The following is a 27,441-nucleotide window of genomic DNA, read 5'->3' as shown; positions in this document are numbered from 1 at the left end:
TAAACCAGCATTTCTAGGGCTTTTTGGGGACATGAGTCAGCACACTTATTTTTAATTTAAACCATTTCGAGCTGAGTGTTTAATTATTCCCCGTAGTTGGGGAGGTCATATGAATTTGAAAAGGGAAATCAAGCAAGTGAGAAAATGATTTTAAAAATACACATCACCAACTCTGATAAAACTGGCCCAAAACCTAGCAGGCTAGGGGTCACACTCTGTTACGTTGCCTATCGGGCACTGGGTCCTCTGATCTTGTCAATGAAACCCAGTTGTGCAAGGAGCCTTCTCTGACACTGAGAGCTGACTGTCCCTTTTAAATGTTTTTCTGAATCCATTTTGCCTAAAATTCCACTCCAGGGCTAAATGTTAACCGATTCAGAAATGGCTATTTTACCAGATAACTGGCCCTCAAGGAGGAGTGAGGAGAATGCTGAGAAGTAGACTGAGGTTAATTTTGATGAAAGAAAGAAGACGCTATATGATTAGAGAGTTGACTGGACAGGTCCCAGGTGTATAAAGTTCTAAGGTAAAGCTTTAAGAAAAGCTTAAGAGAAAAGAATATCAAACAGAGTGTGGGGATGTGGAATCGTCCCAAACTGCCCCTGTACTGGCCCCTGAGTACTAGATCTAAGCTATCCTGGCGTATTTCTGTTGTCACGTGACCCCACTTCCCCACCTGATTGGATTTCCCACACCTTTCCAGTGTTTCTGCATGTGCCATCCCTCCAGATACCACACATCTAACTCGTTTGTTCTGTTGATTTGGGGAGACTGATTTTCCCAAACTAAATCTTCTCAAGTGCCTGTGACCCAAGTATCCTATTTCTATCAGACACCTTGTGTAATTTCTAAACCCTTAGGCTAACCTCAGTAAGTTATTTACAGTATAAATGCCTCACGAGAGTGAAGCAAATCTGGATACGAGCAGGTTTCCAATAAGCATTGCAAGAAAAGACTTTACTCTGGTTCCTTTTTATTCAGTGTCTTTCAAATTATATTCCATGGAAGGCTGGCCCCAGGAGTTGCTCACAGGTGTTCCACCAAGCCTTGTTTACTGTGAGTCAACAAGTTTGAAAAATGGAGTAAACCAAGCTAAGCAGATATTTTTGTTTTTCTTGGAGATGAGGTTTCCTGTCTTTTCCCTCTTTCCTTCTGTTTATTCAGTGTTTGTTTGTTTTTTCAATTGTGCCGGACTTCTCAGTCTTTGATGTGCAAATACTGAGTGGGACTCTACAGGCAACTTTAAGAAGACAAATACAACTTGTTTCATTTCCCAAAAGGTGCTGGACCTTCAAACGTTTAATTTTGTCAGTACACTAACATCTCATGAGACCGAGGAGCCGTCTCTAGGACTCTGGTTTTTCAGACTTGGGTTTACATTAGAATCAGCTGAGCTGCTTGAACAGAATCCTGGTGCCTGGGTCCCACCTACAGACACCTGATCGAATTGGCCTGGAGTGTGGCCTGGGCATTAGGCTATTTAATGCTCACCCGCTGATTCCAATGTGCTCCAAAAATTTAAATTTGCTACCCTAGGATGTTGGGAAAATTATGCTTAAATATCTTCCCCAAGGAAATGTGCATTTCACATAAATGACCAAAAGATGCATCAAGTTTAAGTGATAGATTTGCATTGAGTCCTCTGAATGTCTGTCATTCTTCCTTGGAGAATCTTGCATGAAGAATAGGAAGGTAAAACAAAAAAAAAACTCCAAAGGAACTGAAAAGTAAATATATGCCCAATAAAATTTCTTCTCAATTTTACCCCGGATTCCGCAGGCACTGGCAAAAGTCGAGGGCGTGGGGAGGGGGAGAGAAGTGCCAGCTGTTAGCAGGGGGGCACACTGAGTCTGCTGACAGCCAAGGTCAACTTGGGTGTGAGATGAGGGACTCAGTGGAAAGCTCTGTTTCCAGTTTTATGTATTTTAGAAATACAAACAGTGAATAATCAGGATTAGATGCTGCCAGTTGCAAAAAAGAGAGCTTTCATATCCAAGGATGGTGTAATCCTCTTAGCTGTATTTGACACCAGTGGAAAATGAAAAAGGCCAATTTAGTTGCTGTCCTAATTTCTAGAGGCTCAGAGGAATTTGTGGGGAAGACAGATGCTTGTTGACGTGGTGTGGTTGCCTGTATATATACATAGACGTATCTCATAAGAGTCTTGGTCCTTTTAAAAATGAAGTTAAAACTGGTGACATTAGTAAGACCTCCCTGACGTATGGAGGATGAGTGTGAATGTAACAGAAGGGGAAAACGAAGACCAGACGCCCTTCACACCCAGGAATTACTGCTGTTAAATTTGTCAGCAATTTTGGTTCCCTCCCTTTCAGATTAAGAGAGAGGACTGAGCTCCCATTCTGATTTGGGGGACTCAGTGATCCTAAAAGCATCTCTTGGGAACTCACCATGTGGTGGCGGATACACACACTGTACCAGTGTACCAGTTCACATGGTTTCATTGTCCTGGGGTTGCCAAGTATGTCATTCTGGGCCACGAGTCCTCATCGTTTTGTTCTGTTTTTTGTTTGTTTGTTTTATTTTGGTTGGGTTTTTTTTTTTTGGTGGGGGTAGGTTTTATTTGTTAGGTGTATGTATGTATGGTACTGGGGAATGAACCCAGGACGTCTGTATGCTAGCCATGTGCCCTACCACTGAGCTACCCGCTACCCCCTGGAGAGTTTTGATCGTATTATGTAAATTCAAATAGGGGGTTTCTCTCTTTCTCCCCAACGACCCAGTCTCCTACTCCTGTTCCAGCTTAAGTCCATCTCTGTTGGTCTTTAAAAACACACCACGCAGAAGGAAGGAAACCTTCGCAAGAGAACCACCACCTAGGAGGGAATTCTGGAAGGAAAGAGTTTGCATCATAGAGGCTAGCAGGCATCCTACTGCTGCTCCCGGGCAACTTGCTCCTCCCGCGGTCGCAGCGAGCCCCGCCTCCCCGCGCGTGCGCGCGCCTGCCCGCCTGGGGCTGAGCGGCCCGGAGCCGCGAGGCCGCCTTGACTCGCGGGGGCCGCGCCTGGGGCTGTTAAGGGCGCCCTGGCGGGGCCGGGCCGGGCCGTGTTGGAGTTAGTGTGTCCGTGCGGAGGTCTGAGAGGTGTCTCTCTCCGCCCCTGTTCGCAGGAGGTGCTGATGCTGCTCGCCTGGGGCCCCACTGTGACGACTGGTGACCGAGACCTGAAGTCGCTGAGTCAGCTCTTGGGGCCCGAGCACGTGAGTAGCATGGCGTCCCCACGGACTCCTCTCACACCTCTCCTGACTCGCGGTGTCTGTGCATTCGCTGGTGTGGTTACGTCCTCGTCCGCGGGCGAGAAGGCACACGGAGCGCCTGGGAGAGCCGGGCTCGTCGTGTCCCTCTTCCTGGAAGCTCGCGTTCCTTGCTGCGCCGCGGCGCGCGGCCCCGGGGCTGGGGCGGGAGGGGCCTGGGGGGGGCGCGTGGGGGCGGGGAGGGGAGGGGGGTCTGCGCGGCCGGGTCCCCGCGCCGCCTCGCTCTGTCCGGTCCCGGGGAGTGGGCTGCGGGGAGGACAGGTGCCGATGGGTACCCCTGCCCACCCCTGGGCTTCAACAAGAACGCGTCGGGCGGATGGCTTGCTTCAATACTCGTTTTCCTAACACCCGAATTAGCGATTGTAGGAAAAGGCAGGTGAAGCCGATGGGCTTCGGCTGAGCGGTTGCATTCCGCTCTTGATGAGAGTCCCAAGGAAAGGTGTTTTCAGAACTGGGCTCTCCACACACGTGTATGCACTTTATCATCTCATGGAATTAGCTCCTCAAATGAACTCGAAGTCTAAATGGCTTGGGTGATAAGGACAAATGCCAGTGGTGTGAGTGTTAAAGCAAGCGGGCACCTTATAAAGTATCAGCTAAGGGCAGAAAGAATTCAGTTGAGTTTAGGGGATTAAAAAAAAACAACCCTCAAGTCTTGCCTGAACTAACCAAGTTTAAGACCATCCATCAAACCTAATCTCCAAAAGGAGAGAAAGTAACAGGGCAGTTGTATCTACATGAGTGCTAAAGGAATGGTAATACTGCTTTTTAAAAACAGAATGTTTACTTATTTGACATCTAGATCCAGTTTTATAAAGAAAACATCTCTTTGAGAGTAAGAAATGCAAGAGGCTAACATCCCCAGAAACAAAGCAGAACGTTTTCAAAAGACTAATTGACATTTTTTTCCCGATGAATGCTGTTAATCTGCAAGACTTTTCAATGTCATTTTGAACACAGTTCAATTCCTTATGGACTGTCAGGATAAATTAGGACAAAACAGAAGGAGAGAGGGGGAGGGAGAAAGCGCAAACTTTCCTGCTAGATGAGAGTGGCTTGTTTGATCGCGGTTGAAAATCCTATTTAAGGGAAACTGGTCTTATGTCCACTGGCTGTCGGCCTTTCTTCAGTAAGCTCTCAATATAACAGCGCATCACTAATGGATTGGGGACGGTGCTTTTCCATTCCACAAATGAAAAAAAGCTAAAGGCCGTGGCTTGTCCTGATTACCACTCACAATGATGGTGGGCACCTGGATGCGTGTCTTCCAGAGACTCTGCAAAAGGCGTGCCACCGGCCATTGGCGAATTGCTTTAAAAATGAGGCCAACATGCTACATACTTGAGACCAGTGTCTTTGCAGTGGTGAAGCAGGGAGGGACCTAGGCCATGAAGAGGGTATGAAAGGATGTGCAGAAGCTGACTGCTGACTCTGGGGGGATCCACTCTAATAATGTTACTAAGATAAATGAGTACAGTGACTGTCTAGGGAAAACCGAACCAAAGGAAACCTTCCATGTAAGTGGCATTGCTGAAGAGTAGCTATATTTCTAACGGTTAGACACATTGTAGATTTCCACCAATATTTGAAGTTATTTCATGTAAAGATCCTTTTCTAATAACTCTGCTGTGTCTCGATCCTTTCACGTTTTCTTTCACTTTCTTGTCCGTGAGATTTTCCTTTCTCATTGAGAAGGCCCTCAACACCTAGTCGTTTATTCAATTTCCCAAACTTCTTGGATATTCTGAGTCTTTTCCTCTTGCTATTTTAATCTTTTGAAGGTCAGGTTGGAATTACAGAGAAGGGGTTTCTACCCAATAAAACCATTGTTACTTTTAGGAATTATTTCTTCATTCAAAAGTACTTATTAAATATCTCCAAGATCCTACTGGGTCATGGGGGAAAAAAAAAACTATTACTAAGTAGAAGTAGTCCCTGCTCTAAAGGAGTTTGTAGTCTTGACTCAAGAGGGAAAGAAAGAAAATTCAAGCAGACAATGATGATTCCGTGTGTTACGTTTTATGAGGAAGAGGTTCCCAGGGACCTAAGGGAAGAGGAAAAGTTGGCAACTCTAAGATGGAAGGATGAGGGAGACTTGTAAGGGGAAGGAAGCATCGAGACAGTCCCTGCAAAGCAAGCTACAGATCCCTGCTGGGAAGTCAGCAGGCTGAAGCATTTCAACCAGAGGGACTGCTTCGTAGTTGTCATAGCCTCACTTATATGAAGACCCTGAGGTTTGGGCCATCCTGGGAACTGAGAGCAATTCACTGTGCCTGGAGCACAGGAGAAGTCAGAGACGAGTCTGGAGCAGCAGGTACCAAGGTCAGGAAGGCTGCATAGCACTGGCTCTGGATGGAGGATGTTGGTTTTTGTTTTTTTTAAACACCTTTATTTATTTTGCATATACATATATATAATCTATTCATATTACTTTTCTTTAAAGGTGTTTATAAGATACTGAATATAGTTCCCTGTGCTCTACAGAAGAAATTTGTTTGTTTTGTCTATTTTTATATATAGTGGCTAACATTTGCAAATCTCAAACTGCCAAATTTATCCCTTCCCACTACCTTTCTCCTGGGAACCCTAAGACTGTTTACTAGGTCTGCGAGTCTGTTTCTGTTTTGTAGATGAGTTCATAGTGTCCTCTTTTTTCTTTTTTTAAGATTCCACATATGAGTGATATCATATGGTATTTTTCTTTCTCTTTCTGGCTTACTTCACTTAGAATGACAATCTCCAGGGCCATCCATGTTACTGCAAATGGCATTATTTCATTCTTTTTATGGCTGAGTAGTATTCCATTGTGTAAATATACCACAGCTTCTTTATCCAGTCATCTGTGGATGAACATTTAGTTTGCTTCCATGTCTTGGCTATTGTATATTATTGCTGCTATGAAATTGGGGTGCATATATCTCTTTGAATTAGGGTTCCTTCTGGATATATGCCCAGGAGTGGGACTGCTGGGTCATACGGTAAATCTATTTTTAGTCTTTTGAGGAATCGCCATACTGTCTCCTATATGGACTACACCAAAATGCATTCCCACCAGCAGTGTAGGAGGGTTCCCTTTTCTCCACAGCCTCTCCAGCATTTATGGTTCATGGACTTTTGAATGACGGCCATTGTGACTGGTGTGAGGTGATACCTCATTGTAGTTTTGATGTGCATTTCTCCCATAATTAGTGATATTGAGCACTTTTTCACATGCCCATTTGTATGTCTTCCTTGGAGAATTGCTTGTTTAGGTCTTCTGCCCATTTTTGGATTGGGTTGTTTTTTTTTTTTTCTTATTGAGTCGTATGAGCTGCTTATATATTCTGGAGATCAAGCCTTTGTCGGTTTCACTTGCAAAAACTTTCTCCCATTCTGTAGGTTTTCTTCTTGTTTTACTTCTGGTTTCCTTTGCTGTGCAGAAGCTTGTAAGTTTCATTAGGTCCCATTTGTTTATTCTTGTTTTTATTTCTTCTAGGAGAAAATTTTTGAAATGTATGTCAGATAATGTTTTGCCTATGTTTTCCTCTAGGAGGTTTATTGTATCTTGTCTTATGTTTAATTCTTTGATCCATTTTGAGTTGATTTTTGTATATGGTGTAAGGGAGTGTTCTAGCTTCATTGCTTTACATGCTGCTGTCCAGTTTTCCCAACACCATTTGCTGAAGAGACTGTCTTTATTCCATTGTATATTCTTGCCTCCTTTGTCGAAGATTAGTTGACCAAAAGTTTGTGGGCTCATTTCTGGGCTCTCTATTCTGTTCCATTGGTCTATATGTCTGTTTTTGTACCAATACCATGCTGTCTTGATGACTGTAGCTCTGTAGTATTGTCTGAAGTCTGGGAGAGGTATTCCTCCAGCCTCTTTCTTTCTCTTCAGTAATGCTTTGGCAATTCTAGGTCTTTGATGGTTCCATAATTTTGATTATGATTTGTTCTAGTTCTGAGAAATATGCCCTGGTTAATTTGATAGGGATTGCATTAAATCTGTAGATTGCCTTGGGCAGTGTGACCATTTTAACAATATTGATTCTTCCAATCCAAGAGCATGGGATATCTTTCCATTTTTTAAAGTCTTCCTTAATTTCCTTCATCAATGGTTTATAGTTTTCTGTGTATAATTCTTTCACCTCCTTGGTTAGATTTATTCCCAGATATTTTATTACTTTGGGTGCTATTTTAAAGGGGATTTTTTCTTTACTTTCTTTTTCTGTTGATTCATCCTTACTGTAAAGAAATGCCACTGATTTTTGAACGTTAATCTTGTAAGCTGCTACCTTGCTGAATTCTTCCATCAGCTCTGGTAGTTTTTGTGTGAAGCCATCTGGTCCTGGACTTTTGTAGGGAGGTTTTTTTTATTGCTGATTCTGTTTCATTTCTAGTGGTCAGTCTGTTCAAGTGGTCTGTTTCTTCTTGATTCAGTTTTGATGAACTGTTCATTTCCAGAAACTTGTCCATTTCTTCTGTGTTGTCCAGTTTGTTTCCATATAGTTGTTCATAGTATTCTCTTATGGTTTTTGGTATTTCTGTGGTATTGGTTGTTATTTATCCATTTTCCTTCCTTATTTTGTTTATTTGTGTTCTTGCTCTTTTCTCCTTGGTGACCCTGGCCAGAGGTTTGTCAGCTTTCAAAAAACCAGCTCGTGGTTTGATTGATTTTTTTCTATTTTTTACCTCTATTTTATTTATTTCCATCCTGACCTTTCTTATTTCCTTCTTTCTGCTGACTTTAGGGTTTTTGTTTGCTCTTCTTTTTCTAATTCTTTTAGGTGATAGGCTAGGTTGTTTAGTTGAGATTCTTGTTTTTTGAGGAAGGCCTGTATTGTTCTGAACTCCCCGTCTTAGGACTGCTTTTGCTGCATCCCACAGATTCTATGTGGTTGTGTTTTCATTGTCATCTGTCTCAAAGTATTTCTTAATTTGTTTTTTTATTTCATCATTGACCCATTTGTTTTTTAGTAGTGTGTTGTGTAATCTCCATGCCGTCCTTGTTTTTCTCTTTTGTCTTTCTGTGGTTGATTTCCAGTTTCATGCCATTGTGGTCAGAAAAGGTGCTTGAAATAATTTCTGTTCTCTTAAATTCTGTTGAAACTTCTTCTATGCCCAGGTATATAATCTATCCTGCAGAATGTTCCATGTGCATGTGAAAAGAATGTATATTCTGTTCTTTTGGGATATAATGTCCTAAAAACATCAGCCAAGTCCAACTGTTCTATTGTGTCATTTAGTATCTCTGTTGCCTGACTGATTTTCTGTTTGAAAGATCTGTCCAATGATGTTAATAGGGTGTTAGTCTCCCTTATGATTGCGTTCCCATCAATTTCTCCCTTTATGTTTGTTTGTATTTGTTTTACGTGTTTAGGTGCTCCTATATTGGGTGCATATATGTTCATGAGTATAATATCCTCATCTTGTATTGCTCACTTAATCATTACATAGTGTCCTTCTTTATCTCTTTATGGCCTTTGTGTTAAAATATTTGTCTGAAATCAGTATTGCTACTGCTGCTTTCTTGTTTCCATTTGCATGAAGGATCTCTTTCCATCCTCATTTTCAATCTATGTGTGTCCTTCACCCTAATACTCCCAACTAAAAGAACAAGAAGTCCCCTGAAAGGACAATCAATGAAATAGACCTCAATAGTCTACTAGATCATGACTTCAAAAAGGGGATGATTAAAGCACTGAAGGAAATGAGAGACTATACATGCAGAATACTATAAAAAGGACATAGAAACTATGAAGAGGAGCCAATTAAAAATAGAAAACTCAATGGCTGAGGTAAGTTGGGAGTAATTCCTCTGCTTCATTTTACCTTCGTCTCTGGCACTGTGGATTATGGAGTATTGTTATGTACTGTGGTTTTGAAAGGCTGTTTTTTTTTTTGTTTGTTTTTATTTAAGAGGATGCCTTCCTGTGTAGACTGTGCACCTCTAATAATTTTGTCTGGGGGTCTGTCTTTGGTGTGGATGGTTGCCACGTCTTTGTTCCATGTGTGTTGGCTGTTATCCCTTTGGGGGTTTGGCCGGTGTTGTGGTGACCAGAGCCTGCCCTGGTTGTTGAGCGGGGCCTCCTTTTTGTTCTGTGGTTGTCACAGCCCTGACAGGGGTGGGTCTGCTCTCCTTTTGTTGGAATGGAGGCTTCCAGGCCCATTTCTGACCTGGGGTGTGTGGCAGGCGGGGCTGGAGGGCTTCAAGTGCTGTTTGGTGATGCCGCCCTTGTCCCTGTTTAGCTGTGGGTACGTCAGTGCTCTGCTCTGGTGTCCCCGGGGTGTCTGCCCTCAGAGCTACTGGTGCAGATCCTCCTACTTCTGGGTCACACCTGGATCGTGGTGCACTACTGGGTCCGCGCTGCCCCCAGTGCCAAACGCTGCTCCTGTACTGGCCCCCACTGGGGGAGGTCTGCTCGTTCGTCTTGGAGGCCTGCGCCGCGGGGCCCCTGGCCGGGAGCGCTCATCGGCCCGCCCCGCCCCTCTGCCTGCAAGGTCGCGCGGCCTGCGGAGCTGGTGGCGATGGCTGGGGCGCGTTGGTGGGAATGGCCCTTCCTCCTGATGCTCTCCAGCGGTGTTGCTTTTCTTTTTTTTTTTTTAATGGGGGACCCAGGCCATTCTGTTCTGTATACACTCCCAGCCTCAGCACCTGCAGCTGCCTCTGCACCATCGGCCCCAGTCTTCTACCCGACTTGGGCAGCCTGTCTCGTCCCACGCCTGCCCGCTCGCGTCTAGGGCTGGAGGTCGCAGGGACCATTTGTGCCTGTTTCTCTCAGTGCTGTTGGCTGAGCCACTACTGTGTACAGATCCGAGCCTCAGCCGTTCCTCCTCCGTCCCTGCTGACCCCTCTGGGGAAGAGGGGGCGTCCCAGTGTAAGAGCGCTGTTCCTCCTTTGCAGCTTCCTCCCCACGGGACAGGCTCCACACTAATTTCCTTTTTTTCCCCCTCTACCAGAATTTGTAAGGAATTTTGTTTTTTGAAGCCGGTGATGTCCTGTGAAAGTTCAGCAGGTGTTCTGAGTCAAAGAGTGAGATGGATGTCTTTCTTGGTGCATTTGTGGGAGAGGGTGAGCTAAGAGCATCCTCCTCTGCCATCTTGGCCTCTATCCTCAAACACCTCTATTGTGATATGGTTCCTATACAGTAAACTACTCACATTTCAAATGTACAATTTGATGAATTTTGATAGATGTATACACCAGTGAAACCACCACCACAATTAAGACAGCTAACATTTCCATCCCTCTCCAAGAGGTGCAATTTTTGAATTCCCAATTTATCCCTTCCCACCCTCTTTGCTCCCTGGTAACCACTCTTTCTGTGAGTCTGCTTCTCTTTTGTAGATAAGTTCATTTCTGTCCTTTTTTTATGTATATTCCACATATAAGAAATGTCATATGGCATTTTTCTTTTTCTTTCTGGCTTACTTCACTTAGAATGACATTCTCCAGGGCCATCCATCTTGCTGCAAATGGCATTATTTTAGGCTTTTTTATGGCTGAGTACTATTCCATTGTATAAATATACCACAAATTCTTTATCCAGTCATCTGTCAGTGGACATTTGGGTTGTTTCCATGTCTTGGCTATTGTGAATAGTGCTGCTTATGAACATTGGGGTGCAGGTGTTTTTTTTTTGAATTATAGTTTTCTCTGGATATATGCCCAGGAGTGGGATTTCTGGATCATATGGTAAGTCAATATTTATTTTTTTAAGGAATCTGCATACTTTTCTCCATAGTGGCTGCACCAAACTACATTACCACCAGCAATGTAGGAGGGTTCCCTTTTCTCCACAGCCTCTCCAGCATTTGTCATTTGTGGATTTTTGAATGATGGCCATTGTGACTGGTGTGAGGTGATACCTCATTGTAGTTTTGACTTGCGTTTCTCTAACAATGACTGATACTGAGCATCTTTTCACGTGCTTGTTGGCCTTATGTCTGTCTTCTGTAGAGAGATATGTATTTCAGTCTTCTGCCCATTTTTGATTGAGTTGCTTGCTTTTTTGATATTAAGGTGTATGAGCTGTTTACATAATATTTTCCACTGTTTTGAAGGCAGTGAAAGGACTGGATGCAGGTCTTGGTGGCCCTGGGTGGCCGTAGAGAGAATGGATGAGGGTGGTTAAGATGTGAATCAGCAAGACCTCTCAGATGGAGGTCGTGCTGATCCTGCCAAGGCATGACAGCTAATTAGAGTAACTTTCTGTGGAAAACAATGTCCCAAATTTTAAGCCTGTTAGAGAAAATGCACGCATCTCCCTCACTTAGTATTTGCTTTCACATTTGTCTTCCATGTTGATTTGGAGTAAAAGTCAGTGTTGATGTCTTTAATGGAGGTGAGACCTTATTTTAAGACTTTTCTTTTCATTAGAAATTTGAGCCTTAGTGCCACCAGAAATAACAGGAGCAGCCCAGTCCTTGCCCCCCGACCTCCAGGGACCTACAGGCTAGAAATGGGGTAGAGAGGGCTGAGAAATGTACCAGTACCTGTACAACAGGCGGCAACAGAGGACTTCAAGAGACTTTTCACGATAAAGTGGTATCACATCTGGTTGTAAAAATCAGAATGAGATTCTTGGAAGAGACAGGACATTAGAGACAGGTTAGCTTTACCAGCAGAAACTGCAAGGGTGACAGGGAAGAAGTTCCAGGTTGAAAGTCGGCAAGAGTCAAGGCAAGAGAGAAAGTGCTCACAGCCAAACACACCTTACAGATCATTGATCAGTGAAAGGAGGGAGGCAGTAGGAACAGAAATCAGTTCAGGAGCTTGAGGCAGCCTCGAACACAGGGCTGATGAGTCCTTCTTAATTTCTGAAGTCTTTGTATTGTGGTTCTTTGGGAAAATAATACATTCTGAGTCTCCATCTGTAACATGTAAGTATAGCTCACCTTGCTTTCGAAAAGGATTTCAGGCAGCTTCCCAGCTTGCATAAAATGTAGTCTCAAAGAAGCGAGACAGATGAGACAAAGGGAAGGAAAGCAGAGGAAGGCTAAGAAAAGAAATGCCGGTGAAACCTATCAGAGTTATTTTAGCAGTGAATTATGTGATTCACAGCATCCACTAGGGAAGAAAATAAACCAGATGCGTGGAGGAATCATTCCCAGAGTGGAGGAAAGAAAGGCGTTTCTCCTGTAGGTCTGAAAGGAGCAGATACTCTGTCGTCTCTTGAACAACAGCTTTAAAGTAAGCAAAGCGAGTTTCCAAGGGCTGTTTATTACAGAATCCTTCAGACGTCAGTGAGTGGCTCCGTTCCAGTGCATACTTTGGGAAAAGCTATTTTTCAGGGGGTGAGTGAGACACAGTCATCCAAGTAAGACAGCTTTCTCAGATTAACCCTGGGATGTAATTTAGATTAACCAAGGAGAGTGGATATACTGCACATGATCCAAATAGCTCCCCCCACCCCAAACTGTATTTTCTCTTAGCCAAGGTTCTCAAAGGTATGAATAGCCATGACTTCGGAACTGTTACACTTTCTGACAAGGACTTGGAAGGCAGCTTTCTTTGCTGCTAGTTTCACATGGGCCCCTGTGTTTTAACCATCAGCCAAACTTGGCATTGGATGGGGAGTGTCAAATTGAAGAAACAAGAAAGAATTTAAGAAGCCTGCTCACTCCACCCAGGATAACCTCCCCCCCACCACTACCATTTGGAGGCTAGTTGCAGAAAACATGTAAGATTCTGCTCAGAAACAGTTTAGGTCTGCTCGCACACGGAGACCAGTGAGCAGGTCATCGCCCTGTGGTCCTGCAGCATGACACAGTCCTCGAACAGTCTCAGTAAGCCATCCATGGCTCTGAGTAATGAAACAGTGCTGATATGTACTGGCAAGGCTAGTCTGAGGCTTGCTCTTAGAAAAGATGACTTCACATTCCGAGACCTGATCTGCACCCTCTTTCTGGCAATAATCGTATGGGAGGGATGGCTACCTACTACGGCAACTCCCACTTGTTCGATTAAGACCATATCGTTGCAGATGCCAAGTTTTTCTTTCTTTAAATGTTAAATCTCAAAAATTTATTCAGGCATGTGTCTGAAGGCTGAGTGAAAAATGGAAGTGCCAGGTGTTGACACTAGCAAAACACTGCAGTCATTAAATGAAGAAGTAGCAGTAACTCAACTTGGATGGGGTAAGGGAATGGAATGGGTAGAACAGATCCAAAGTATATTATAGAAGTAGAATTGTACAAGAGAAAGGGAGTCTGCAGGTGGGGTAGCGTGAGCCAAAATGTCTCTGAGATTTTGAGCATGATTTTGCCTGGAATAAAAATGACTCATCAATTTATAGGAGATTTTCTATCCTCCAAGCTCCATTGAATATTAAATCATATGGTTCTCACCCAGAAAAGAAGAGCTCTGCTCCAAGCCGCTGTCAAAGACCATCACACTCCTCAACTCAGAGCTACGCTTTCTTTGCAAAACCTTGGCTTGGAGAAGTAATATTTATAGAGGTTTGCTGAAAGCGTAGGGAAGCCTATAAAAGAAAGTGCACTGGGAGGAAGGAGTGTGAGACTTAAATTGTGAATGTGAAGTTTGAACTTCCAAGGGGGCATCGAAGGGAGGTGAGGGGGGGGCACCTAAGAGGTGGCTGGAAACTCAGGCATGGAACCCAACACAGAGGACGGGATGAGCAATAGGGGTTTAGAGGTCATCTCCATCACCGCTCTAGTGGAGGAAGTAGGTGGCTTCACTGAGGAAGGGAACAGAAAAGCAAAGTGCTCTGAGACCAGCAGCCTGAGAAGCAAGACAGAAAGGATCTGTACCTTTTTTAAGCAGAATAAGTCACCCGTGGATAAGTATACAGTGAAGAAAATGCACGTGGGTCCCAGAGGAATCAGACAGATGCAATCAAGAACGTAGAAGGAAGGTTAACACTGACAGAGAGAGGACCACGACTTGACAAAACATAGAAGGAGAAGAAGGAAGACGCAGACATTTGAAGTAGCGAGGAGACCTTTGTGGGGGATCCCATCAACTGGGGCATCCATCTTCTCCTGAGGGAGGAGGTGGCCATTATCTGAGCGTAAAAAGCGGGACTCGGGCTTGCTATTTGAGAAGATGCAACAAGCTTCAAACAACCAAAGGAGCATAAATGTGAGTGAGGGTCCAGCTAGGCGTAGAAAGACTCAATTTGTAGAGGACGTGGAAGCTTCCTTACGGAATGGTGGTGCCAATTAGGTGGAACAAATCAACCCACATAAAGCACTTAGCCCGGCGCCTTGAACAGTGTGTTCTTTGTGTACTTAAGCTCATCGTTGCTTTCACAGTACACTCAACTGTACGTGACTAAGAAAACCCATTCGACTTCTCTCGTATTTGTTTTACAATTTGTCAAGGCCACTCAATGTCCAGTTATACATTTGTCAGGCAACGTTATAATTGCCCTGTAGATAAGGAAATAATTTATGGAAATCTTTCAGATTATCTTTAATTAGCTGGCAGCTACTGGCAAGGTCACAGTATTCCCAATTAAGCAGTTTTAAAGATTATTGACAATTAAGACAAGGACATCTATGACTAGGGTGGATGAAAGAGCTAACCGAAAAACAATGAAACATTTCCCTCTTTTGTCTAATGTGAGTGACTCCTGCATCTTTACCAATGACAGCTCTAGCTCTGCTCTGTCCCCCACCTCCTAGACAAGGCTGATTAAGATCCCCACTTATTCACTGCCCCCCACTTCCGTATAGCACCCAACGCAGAACAGACTGTCACATGAGCTCTTCCCAAAGCCACACTGCGCGAGCTCAAACCCCGTAACAAGCCCCTCCGAGCTTCCCCTTAGATGCTCCATGGTTCAACTGATGTAACTTTTCCCTCGTTGCTGCAAGCTAGGAAGCCTGACATGGCTTGACTGTGATGAGTTTCTGGTCATCTTAGAGCTGGTCGGCTTTCGCCTTCCAAAGCGAGTATCTCCAAAATGTCAGTAACTTTTTTTAACTAACTCTGCATATTTCATTTGCCAAATAACTGCTTAATTATGAATGCAGTTCCTGTTTTCTGAACCTGGGGTCCTGTGCTTTCCCAGATTTGAATCTCTTGGGGCAGATGGCTGGATTCAGAGCAGGCACATAAAGTAATTAAATTGATGCCTTATAGGGACCTGCAGTCCATTACGGTGGATCCAACACGGTTTGGCTGCCAGCAGAAATATGTCCATTGCATGGTTTAAAATCTTTTCTTCAACTTTTTGTTTTATATTGTTAAGAAAACTTGATGTGAAGTGATTACAGTTTTGTTAGGTAGTATCCGTGTCGGTAGCTGATGGCTGTTCAATCAATAGTTTATCAGGGCTAAATCACAGTGATGACACCACAAGGGCATGGGTCCGACAAGGGTGGGGGGAGACTAGCCTGATAGGAAATAAAATCCTGTTTGTGATATATTCCACATTATCTAAATGAATAAAAATTAGTGGTAGTCTTTTGAGGAATCTCCGTACTGTTTTCCACAGAGGCTGCACCAAACTGCATTCCCTCCAGCAGTGGAAGAGGGCTCCCTTTTCTCCACAGCCTCTCCAGCATTTGTCATTCGTGGACTTTTGAATGATGGCCATTCTGACTGGTGTGAAGTGACACCTCATTGTGGTTTTGATTTGCATTTCTCTGATAATTAGCGATATTGAGCATTTTTTCATGTGCCTGTTGGCCATTTGTACGTCTTCATTGGAGAGTTGCTTGTTTGGTTCTGCCTATTTTTGGATTGGGTTGTTTGTTTTTTTTCTTATTAAGTTGTATGAGCTGTTTTATATATTCTGGAAATTTAGCCCTTGTCAGTCTCATCTTTTACACATATTTTCTCCCATTCTGCAGGTTGTTTTCTTGTTTTGCTTATGGTTTCCTTTGCTGTGCAAAAGCTTATAAGTTCAGTTACGTCCCACTTGTTAATTTTTGCTTATACTTCTATTGCCTGGATAGACTGCCCTAGGAGAACACTGCTGAGATTAATGTCAGAGAATGTTTTGCCTATGTTTTCTTCTAGGAGGTTTATAGTGTCTTGTCTTATATTTAAGTCTTTAAGCCATTTTGAGTTTACTTTTGTGTGTGGTGTGTTCTAACTTCAGAAAGAAGGAAGAAAAAGCAGTATCTTCTCTTTGGGTGGCAACTGGACTTTGAAATATCATTATACATTTGGTGGGAATAAATATTTTGAGATCTACAGCTTGGGAAAATGACTTATCTCCACTCTCAGGATTTCATTTTACACACATATATATTTATATAAACGTATACATATATATGTAAATATATAATATATCAAACGTGTGAAAGTTAAACTTGATGTCAGTATGTAGTGAAAGTATATTCTATATGATCCCAATTTCAAGTGTATTATATCAATCCCATAAACCACAAGAGGCTGGAAGTCTCACCTTAAATAAACGGGGACGACGTTAGGTTGCCCAAGTGCTGCAAACAGGGAACAGACTACGTATCATTTGAAATGTGACTGAAAAATGTTAAAGAGCAGCAGTCAGTTGGCTGTGGAGAAGCACGTTCTGAAAGGTGGGTGATGAATTTACATCAAATTAACAGTGACTTTAGGCTACAGAATCACTCAAAATTCTGTGCCACTGCTATGGAGGGAGAGGTTTCTTTGAATTCTGCCTAAAACGCCGTAGTGTTGAGCTGTGATGAATGGGGGTAGGGACACGCTTGGAGGTCACCACTGCTCCCACTGCCACCAACACAGTCACCACAATCACCACGACCATCATCCCCACAGGAATACACTCATGTGTTCCTGGTATAGAAATATCCCCCTGAAATTATATATATTCAAAGACTGCACTGTTAAACTTTTAGTGAATTACACAAGTTGCAAAGCAACATGTCAAAAAGTTGAAAACAAAAAACTAAAAACACATGACAGTCAGTTTAAGCACTCTCTCCTAGCTTCATTTCATGCGAAGCTTTTAGGACTCAAAATCCTAATGATCAATTTTGTCACCTTTTCCCACTTAACATTAAGAATAGTTTTTTTTTTCATGTTGCTGAAAAAAGCTTTATGATTTACTTATAGTATTATTTCAGCTACTAATATAATAGTTCAGCCAATAGAGAAGACACGTAACGAACTCCCTTAGTATTTCTTCTGTTTTTCAGAGCTTGGGTTTGGAGAGTCTGTTTTAAAATACGACTCTCGCTCAGTCAATCTATCATGTAAACGTAGGGTTAGGTGTACGCCCGGAGCCCTAGCACACTTCCCGGAATGTGGGGCAGGGAAGAAGACAGGAAGTCTCCGTAACTTGGTATCTGTGATGAGTCCGGTACTTCCTAGACACGGACGTGCCATATCAGGTAACCCTTCTTCTATTAGTGCACAGGTAGAGGTGCTAATGCACATTATCTATACTTAAAGGAAAAGTTAACTCCGGAATATTTACGTGACTGTTGTTGTTAAATAATTTTAAAATGATTGGACCGGAAATCACATACATCCTCTTGACTCTAAAAGCCATTTCCAATGATTATCCCATACGTATTCCTGTTCTGGGGTGCATGTGTGTGAGTGAACAGGAGCAGTGCCTGCTGGCCGGTTTTTCAATTAGATTAACACGTCCTCACAATCATCTTTCATGCTGTCTTCCCACCGAGACTTCAGAGCGCTGAAGCTTCCCTGAGCCCATGAGCATTTATTTCATTTATTTTCTTACCATAGGAATTAGCGCTTTTGTGCTCCCAACTTGAATTTGTGAAGGGTGTATAAAATTAAGCACTAAATTAAAAAGCACAACTGAAAACACCAGCAGGGGGAGGGTAGAGCTCAGGGGTAGAGTGCTATGCTCAGCGTGCAAGAGGTCCTGGGTTCAATCCCCAGTACCTCCATTAAGTAAATACATAAACCTAATTAACTCCCTCCAGCAAAAAAAAAAAAAAAAACTGAAGTAAAAGGTCCTTAAAAAAATTGGAAAAAATAATAAAAACAGCAGCAAATCAATGAACAGTTGAAAGCGACAGAGAACATGGTACCAGGAACATCTGCAGTGTCGTGCATCTGACTGCCACTGTCCTGACAAGACCAAAGGGGAAACAGATTCAGTTCTGTATTTCACATGGTCAGTTCAGCAGGAGTATATCCGCTCACATGGAGAGATACTTGCCGAGACCCTGAACTCAGGGAGCGATTCATCGTTTGCTTCTTTACAAAGGACGCTGAGCAAAACAATGCACAGTTACTTCCACTGGGGCATCTCGGAAAAGCTTAGTGAAGTGTTTGTGTCCTGTATCACCCGTCTAAGAAAAAAGAGGTTACAATGTGAGAATGTACTCTGAGAAAGCATTTCCACAGGGCTGCGCAGCTACATGGTGCAGGAATTTTGTTTTCTGACAAACTGCTTGAACACAGAGTGGAGAAATGTGAGCCCATCTGCGTCTCTCCAGGGTCAGAGGTCTCGAGCATGCCTTCGGCAAGTGCTCCATCACAGTCAGTTCACGGTGGGATCCCCTGGCAGGAACCTCAAGTGCCCACTTTGTGTAGTTAATTACAAAGGGAACCATGTGCTGTTGGGGCCAGATGTGCCATTCCCGCACATGCAGTTCGCTTCTTTTAAAATCTATTGTTGCCTTGGAAAGGCTCTCTTCTTCTGTTGCTGTTAACTTAGGTACCACCTTTTTGGCTGGCTCAGGTACCCAGGACAGCATGCGGTGTCGCTGGGGCGTGCCTTAAGCCCATCGCTGCCCCTGCCGCCCCAGTAGAGGATGCTACCAGGATTCTGCCGCAGAGACGGCACTTTGGATGCTGCCTTTCCATTGGATGGAAAGTGTGTGCTGCATCTCCCTACGGAATCTGCTCTGACTTTGACACAGAAGGACAGGCACATCCCCAGCCAGCCCAGGCCTGCCCTGTGCTGTGTTTGGTCTTTAGACAAAACCAAGAAAGCTTCCCTTCATGGTCAGAGTACAAAGCAGAATCTGGTGCTCAGAGAAGCAGTCACCCCGGAGAAGCGCGGTAAACCAGCACTGACAGATCAAGGAGAACTTCGGTGGACAGTAATTAACTACAACTACAACAGCGGGGGGCGGGGGGAGGTGACAAAGACGTAACATAATATTTTGATGACAGATCCTTTAGGGTAATGAATCTTTCACCTTCTCTCGAAATTGCTAAAAATACAGAATTCTAAAGGCTGCCAGGAGGATATTAAGCTGAATCTATATTTGATTTTCCTGGCTGATAATCCCCTGTCGCTGGTACATACAAATAAATCCCAGAAAACCCATCTGTGATGAGAATGTGAAAACTAGCAATACCCTTAGAGTGTTTTAATATTTCAGTACTGCAGTCGGGCATGTGGCACAAAGCAAAACACCAAGAAGTGTCTCTCTCAGTTCTCATGCCTGCTTCTCCACCTCTGCCTTCCTGACATTTCATCTGCCTTTCCTGAAATTAAAAACAACACACACAAATGCTAGCTTTAAAGGAAAAGCACTTCATGCTCTTATAAAGACTGTCAATAAGAGTATTTCATTTGGGAGACTTAGGAAAATAATTTGACTAGAGCAGAGCTGGGCAAACCGTAGCCCACGGGCCAGTCCAGGCTGCTGCCTGGTTTTACAAATAATTTATTGAGACATGGCCAAGCTCATTGATTTATTTACACGTGATCTGTGTCTGCTTTACCCCGCAAGGCAAGACATAGAGTGAATGGCTGGCAAAGCTTGGAAGATTTACTTCTGGGCCTTTATAGAAGAAAAAACTTGCTGGGTTGGAAGCTAAGGTATAGGATTTGGATCCCCCCCACTACCTCATACCGCCCCCCCCAAAAAAACTGGCTAGATAACAGTGATGTTTATATATTGGAACAGACTATTTGCATAAGCCTCCTTTGGTTATCAGTTAACTTGAAGAGAGCAGTAAAAACTGGGGTCCCACAGAAGTCTTTAAGACGTCATTTTTTGTCATGCAGTGAACAATATACAAGTACCAGCAGGAACACACGTACTTGCCAGTGTGTCTGGAACATACATACTTGACAGTGTGTCAAATGCTTGTACAAATATCAGGTACAGATCCCGCTCTACAGACTGCTCGTATGAGCTCTGTCACAGGCAGTGTTTAGTGACAGCTCTTTATAACCCCGTCCTTTGTTGAGAGTCTGTGTTCTTGGAAGGCAAGGAATTCAGCTCTGTTTTCTACCATCTAGCCGTGCTTCCTTGCAGCACTAAAGGAGCCCAGACAGTATGAGTTGAATGAATGAATAAGTAGCATGAAGTCCCCTTCTAGAACTTATTGGAAAAACAATTAGTACCCTTAAACAAATGCAGTTTGGTAATCCAAGTAGATGCACAGTATTTGAGCAAAGAAATGAAACTGATTTTCATGCCTGGCTTGTGGGAACATTTATAACCCTTGTGTCGAGTCTTTTACAGTAAATACAATTTAATGGCTAATTGTTGCTCGTTGGAGGTACTAATGGACCTAACTTCTAATTAAGAGGTGGAAATCATTTGTAATAAGCTCATGGTATCCAAGAAAACAAATGTTTAGAGCTTGCAAAATGGTTTTATTCTTTGGGGTAGCTTAAACACCGCACCCCATCTCCACCAAATTATGGAATAGTTTTATAAAGTAATTCCCACTCAAGAAGAGGTAGTACAAAGAAAGGCTTTCTTACTCTACACTTTCCCAAACTTCTGTTCTCCTGAAGTCCCTTAGCATGCCATTTCCCCCTCACTCTCAGAAGAGGTCACCCACTACGTCACATAAAGACACACACTGTTCCTCATGCGGTAAATCCTTTGACTTCCTAGTCCTCCAGTTACAGACCTGCATGCCGCTGCATCATCCTTTCCTCCTGCCCTCCTGCATCCCCAGATGCCTGGCTTCCTCAGTGACCTCGTTCTTTCAGTCCTCCCCTTGATGAAGGACATCTTCAAATATTAGACCTCCTTCCTGGCTGCTTCTTATCATGACCCAATATTTCCCATCTTGAAAAAAAAGATCAGTGAATCAGTCAGTTTCCTTCTCTATTTGTTTTGCTATTATCTTCTCTCCTCCTCTTCAAAGCCAGTTTTGTTAGGTTCCTGGCACGTGTTACATCACTTCCTCCCAGGATGGTCACTGTCTTTGCTCTACCCCTTAAGACTGCCCTGTCCGATTGGCTAGTGGCCTCGGTGTGACTACGTCCAAGGGCTTCTCTTCAGGACTCATCCACTACACAGGTCTCTCTTGGAATCCTCTCTTGCTTTGCCTTCTTTGGAACCTCGCACTCCTGGTTTTCCTTTTTTGTCTACAGTTGTCTTTTCCGATCTTCTTTTTAGGTTCTTTTTTCTGCCTGTTCTTTATATCCAAGGGTCTGCCTACTTCTCTTCACTCTTAAGAACTGTGTCTGGGTGACAAGGCTTAATTCCATGATGATGACCCCCACATCCATTTCTACCCAGAGCTGTCCGCAGAGCTCCAGATGCACACCACCAAGTCCTTAGTGACTAGACGTCTCCATTCATATGCCTCCCAGACATCTCAGATTCCACGTGGACAGCACGCAGCCTCTTTCCTTTCAAGTTTAGTTCTCGTTCCTCTGGTTCAGATCCCCATAAACGATAGCTCAGGCCAGTGAGTTGCTGGAACTTAAGAGCTGCCTCTAACTCTTCTTTGCCCTTCTGTTCTCACACCCACTCAGTCACCAAGTCCTGTGTGTTCTGCCTCCTTCACGCCTCGCAGATTTGTCAGCTCTCCGTTCTTACTTCCACACCCTGAGCGTGTGCCAGCTTGATGTTGTGCTTGGATTCTTGACTTCTGGTCCCCCTTTTCCAGTTCCATCCCTCTCCAGCGTGTTCTTCAATCGAGATGAAATTAGGTTGCGCTTTGTGCCTGTGGATCACCCCCAGGGGCTATCGTGAGCTCCAACATACCATGACGGTTCAGTTGGCTGCTACACTGGCAAAGAACTGATTACTACTTGAGTTGTCCAAAATTGGCATATTGGTAGATACAGGAGTAGGCTGTTGCAACACCTTACGCCTGTTTCATGTTCCTGACTTGGTCAAGAGTTTGGCAGAGGATATGCCGTTAATCAAATGTCAACCAAACTGCACCCACCAGACAAAAAGCACGTGCGGAAGGCAAGTCTGGTTTCATTTAGAGGTGCACTACAGAGGCCAGAGAAGCCTGTGCAAATATATAGGTGTCAAACCACCAGTCCAGTCTTCTAAGGGGAAGACAACTGTAAAATCGTCCTCAATGTTTTCCCATCACTTCTATTTTAGCCCCCTTCGTATTCCACTGGGATCTGATCTTAGCACTTATTTTGGTCTAGTGATAGCATATCTGAGCTTTCTAACTGTTCTATGGAATTCCTGTTTCTTACTGCTCAAGCACACGTAAAACTGCCAAGTTAAGTTTCTTAAAGCATTACTTTGATCAAGTCACTTCTCTGCTCGGGGACTTTCAGTGGCGCCTGACCGTGGAGTTAGGCGGGAAGTCTTGAGTCTAGACTTGCAGCCAGATGTTCTGTCACAGCTGGTTTGTGGAGAGCCTGACCCATGATCCGTGTCTAGTCTGGTGTTTACATTGCTTTTCTCATTGTGTTCTTGAAAGTGAAATCAGAAAACCGAGCTGAAGGGAAATTCTAGTTTGTATCTTTCCTTATCAGTGATATTCGGTCAATTACCAGGAGTAGTGCCCCTTGTTAAACATAGACGCCACATGGTAAACAAAGGACAGGCTATTATACGTTCAATAAAGTATCTTCCCAGGGGTCCCAGATCGTTAAGAAAGCAGGCCTGTTAAGATATGACAGGTAATACACTTTGGGGAAAGATAAATTGTATTTGAATGAATGACAACTGACAGCCATCTCCAGGAGGACCAAAGTAACTTCACAGCTGAAAGCCAGCTCACTGCTTTTCAGCTGAACGTCTAAGATGAGTATTTAGCCATGAGCATAATTAAACAAGTCCCCGAGACACGAGAAAAGGATTACCCTTCAGATGTTGGGTCACGCAACCTGGGTGGCCAAGAACGCGGTGTTCTCTGCTTGAAAACCACCGCTCGGTTGCCAGACTCTGTTGCCCCCTGGGCTCTCCCATTCTATTTCTGGCCTTCGTCTCTTGCTCTGTCTCCATGTGCCCTTTCTTGGTTTAGATTTTATGTCCTCATCATCTGACACATCAAAGGATTAGAGTTCAAAGCTCTTCATGCTTGCCAGTGTTTTCCTTAGTTAAAAAGAAAAATACAACAACAAAAAGGAAAAATTGTGCCCATTTTCCTCTTTGCAAGAAACCAGAGTTCCAAATTAAGATGCAACTGCAAGCTGTGTGCAGTTCAAAATCAAAATCCAGGTCTTCACATACAGATGCTTGATTACAAACCGCACCGCTTAATTTTAGGAAAACAATGGAAAGGTTTGCTAATGCAAATGCTCAAGACACGAGTGTATTCTCATGTGAACTTCGGCCACTTTGTTGTACAAATGGAACATTGGCAGCTTTTGTTCCAACATCCCCAATCCCATTTCTGGAACAGATTTGAAGTTTTGATTCATTCAACAATTACACTGAGCACCTACTATGTGTCTGACACTACGCGGAGTGCAGAGCAAGCAAAATGGGATGATTTTCTGATTTCACAAGACTTCCGGTCTCTAAAGCAGTGCTTCTCAAACTATTTTTATGAATCTGTGCCCTCTTCTGACAGACATCACTAGTCCTCCTCCTACGTCCCAGAAACTCCAGTGATCGTGTCCAGCACTGAGAATCACCGATACACAGAACATAGACTCAATTTTCTGTGTATCCTTCACAGACCCAATGGCTTTAAGCCTTGATTTGTTATTTCCAGAGCAACACATTTGTTTTCCATACATAAAACTGGATTGGCATATTACATATACTTTTGGGGGCCACATAGGCTAACCCCCTCCACTCCCCGGCCCCACCAACCGAAATTCAAATTCCTGCTTGGAATCACTGTTTGAGAGTCACTGCTTTAAAGAGTTTTGGAGAAAATCCAGGCACACTCCATGTCTCCCCTCCAATCAAGTCTTAAAGGAATTAGAATTTTCCTACCTGACACAACAGCTGGTGAAGTATCATAATCCTGTCTTGGGACTGAATCTTCGAATGAAAAGAGCATGAGAAAGAATGCAATGAGGTACCAGAGAACATCAAATAGAATCTTAGCTCTAAAACTCAGACGTGCCCACTGTATGTCACGTGGTCACCTAAGGCTCCTGCCTTCACTCTCTGTGGGCACCGTGACCCCTAGTGTACAGTTGGTGTAAGTGTCCCCAGAACCCTCCCCCTCTGGACATGTTGGTCCCCATGTGACTTGCGGGGGCAGTTACAGTCTGTCCTAGAATATCGACATCTTCCTCAGTTTGCCATCATTCTGGTCCCTCTCTGGGATCATGCACGTGACATTTGTACCCTCTCTGGCTGACACACCAGTTCTACAAGGCAGCCCATCGGCAAGGGACCCAGAGCACAGCATGAAACCCACTCCTGGAGAACACAGGCATGTTCTAGCTAAAGTTTTAAAAGAGATAAATGAAAACATTTGCACATTCCCAAATTCTGTGGAGGCTGACCCATTGTGAAGCTCAGACTTCTTCATTAACTATTCATCTCCAGCTCTGTTCCCAGGAGAGGAGCCTTGTGTGCTGGAATTGGGAGGACAGAGATAAATAGGACAGAATCTATTCGATAGGTGATGGCTTTCTTTTCCCAAAGTGTCCTAACATTGCAGGCAGCAAATGGCAGATCACGGTTAATTAAATAACATGACATCCATCTTGAAATTTGCAGTTATGTGGGACCAAATAGAACTGCTTTTTTTGAAGCTGAAAAAGAGCTTTGTCTTAATACAGTTCCTTTAGCCAGGAATTTTAAAAAGGAAAATGGGACATGACCTGTGGCCCAAGACCACCCCCCCCTTCGAAAAAGGGAAAATTCTAATCTAGTCCCATCTCCCCTTGGAGGGGTAAACTACGTAAAAGGGACCAGGTATTGTTCACGTTGAAAGAAACTGCCAAAACGTGGTTAAATAAATGCTTGTGTGTGACCTTTATTCCATCTGTGTGACTGTCATTCCATTTTAAAGATTAAAATCTCAAACTTCGCTCTCCCACCTGCTGGGTAACTTAATTTGATCTGTCACAAAATTTCTCCAGTTAATCTCCTTGCCACAAAAGGACAATGCTGACCACTCCCTCATGAGTGAATGGCACGTGAGGGGACAGGTTAAAACTTAAAACAGTGCAGGGCCAGCCAAGCAAGCATTGATCAGAGACTCAGATGCAAGGAAACCCTGAGGCATGAGTCATTTTACTTCTCACAGCGCATTTGTGAGCTGGTGAGTAGGTGATAATCCCCAAATGCAGAGTAAGTAAAACCATCTTCAGAGGGTCTCCAGATATTAATACTAGTAGTAATGTGGAGTACCTTTAAAAAAAAATAAACTAACCACACATGATTACTGGAAACAAACAAGACCTTGATACTAGACATTTTCCCGGAATATACAACATTTTAAAATGTATTTAAAAAAATCATGCTCATTGTTGAATACTTGGAGAACTTAGACAAGTATAATGATTACAATAGAAATGATCCCCAATTCTGTCACCCAGAAACCACCACGTTTACTTGTTACAGCCTCGTTCCATACAGATTTTTTCATAGTTGAGTCGAGACATGTGCAAATTTACATCCTGCTCTTTTGATTTCAGACTATGCATAATCCTCTTCCTAATTATTTTAAGTCCCTGTAACTTCACGCTGCCTGAGATTCTGGTTCAGGGATGGCCTGTGGTTGATTTAATCATTCTTCCTTACTAGACGTTATAAAGAACACTGGGCTGAATATTTCTAAGTCAAAGATTTTTTGTAACTCTAGAATATTTCCATAGAATAGCTCCTCAGAACTACAGCTGCTTGGTGGTGGTGGGGGTGGGGGACAGAGCTGTTTTTGAAGTGTCTGGACGGCCCACCCTGCTGTCTAGCTGACGCCCTCACAGATTCGGATTCCTACCATCACACGACCCATGACTGAGAATGACTATCTCCCTGCACCTTCGTCAGCAACGTGTATTATTTTAATAACTTCATTTAATGGGTTACATTTGTGGGTCTGTGTGTGTACTGGATCAACTTACTGTTAAGTGGATTATTTTTACGTATTTTTCTGGCATTCCCTTTCCTCCTTTTTCAACTGTCTGTTCATGTTTTGAGGCATTTTATCTATTGAGAAGTTTGTATTTTGTTTCTCCTTTATTGTCACTCAGAATCCATTCTTTTAAACGAAAAACGCTTACTGTTGGCGAGTAAACTTTCTTCCTACTAGACTTCCACTTAATGCCTGCTTGTTTATTGTTTATATTTTAAGACTCCCTTCACAAAGTCACTTACAACAAGACTAAACGAACTTTTAAAAAACGATTCCCTTTTATCTAATTTTCTTTTTTGTATTTGACCATTTAAGCTCAATCCATAGTTTATTTCCCTGAAAAATCATTTAAGATATTCTCAAGACCAGTTATGAATTTATCATACTGTTTTCTATATTCATAGCTATTAACTGAAAATAGACCATCTCTGCACAAAATTCAGAGTATTTGATGCCATCAGAATTGCAGAGCAACACCGGAGGAGAGAAACCTCTTAGAGAATTAAATTCAACAAATAAAGAACAATTACAAGATTATCTTTGTGAGCGGCTGCGGTTACACCACCAGAATCCAGTGATGTCACAAATCACCAGTGGCTTGGAGAATACAAACAGAAGTGCAGATAAGGGCCTGCAGAACAAAACCTTTTTATTCCCCTCAACAGATTGTGGTGACAGTGCAAGCCACTGGTGACCGCCCGCTGAACACATGGAAAGGAGATAAGAAACTTGTAAAACAAGATTGTCATGCAATGTGGAGTTTCTCGTAACACAGTGAGGTCCCCAGTGGTTTCTGCTGCAGCTTACCATAGGGTGATAAGAAATTATGGACAACAGGGCTTTGGTTCTTGAGGGAATCCTGTGACAAAAAAAATAAATAAACCAAAGTGGAAAAGCTAGAAAATTCCTCAAGGTCAGCAGAGCACTGGAATAAAAGTTACACTGCTGGCATCAAATTCATCTGTTTGAAGGCCTGCAGAGTCTGTCTAGCTTAAAAACAGGTAGAGAATTGAATACACACTTGCGGTGGCAGAGGGTAAAGGCTGGTTAATTGAACCATGTGACATCCACGT

General features: G+C 43.3%; 1 protein-coding gene across 16 annotated transcripts in view; it reads right to left on the bottom strand.

Annotated features, from left to right (window-relative positions):
* The window catches only part of RBMS3 (RNA binding motif single stranded interacting protein 3), a 921,458-nt gene that overhangs the window by 28,818 nt on the left and 865,199 nt on the right, over positions 1-27,441 (bottom strand). For 12 of the 16 annotated variants that reach the window (XM_031686913.2, XM_072940906.1, XM_072940904.1 and 9 more), the window contains one exon: positions 24,271-24,318. The exons of 2 other annotated variants lie outside the window; for them this stretch is intronic. In XM_031686913.2, the coding sequence (XP_031542773.2) occupies positions 24,271-24,318 (48 nt within the window). Of the gene's footprint in view, positions 1-23,160; positions 23,419-24,270; positions 24,319-26,928; positions 27,228-27,441 lie in introns of those variants that run through there. 2 more of the 16 variants (XM_072940908.1, XM_031686923.2) reach the window with 2 other exon arrangements.

The sequence above is a fragment of the Vicugna pacos genome, chromosome 17 (assembly GCF_048564905.1).
Source record: "Vicugna pacos chromosome 17, VicPac4, whole genome shotgun sequence".
Lineage (NCBI taxonomy): Eukaryota > Metazoa > Chordata > Mammalia > Artiodactyla > Camelidae > Vicugna > Vicugna pacos.
This window is presented reverse-complemented; position numbering and strand designations above follow the sequence as displayed.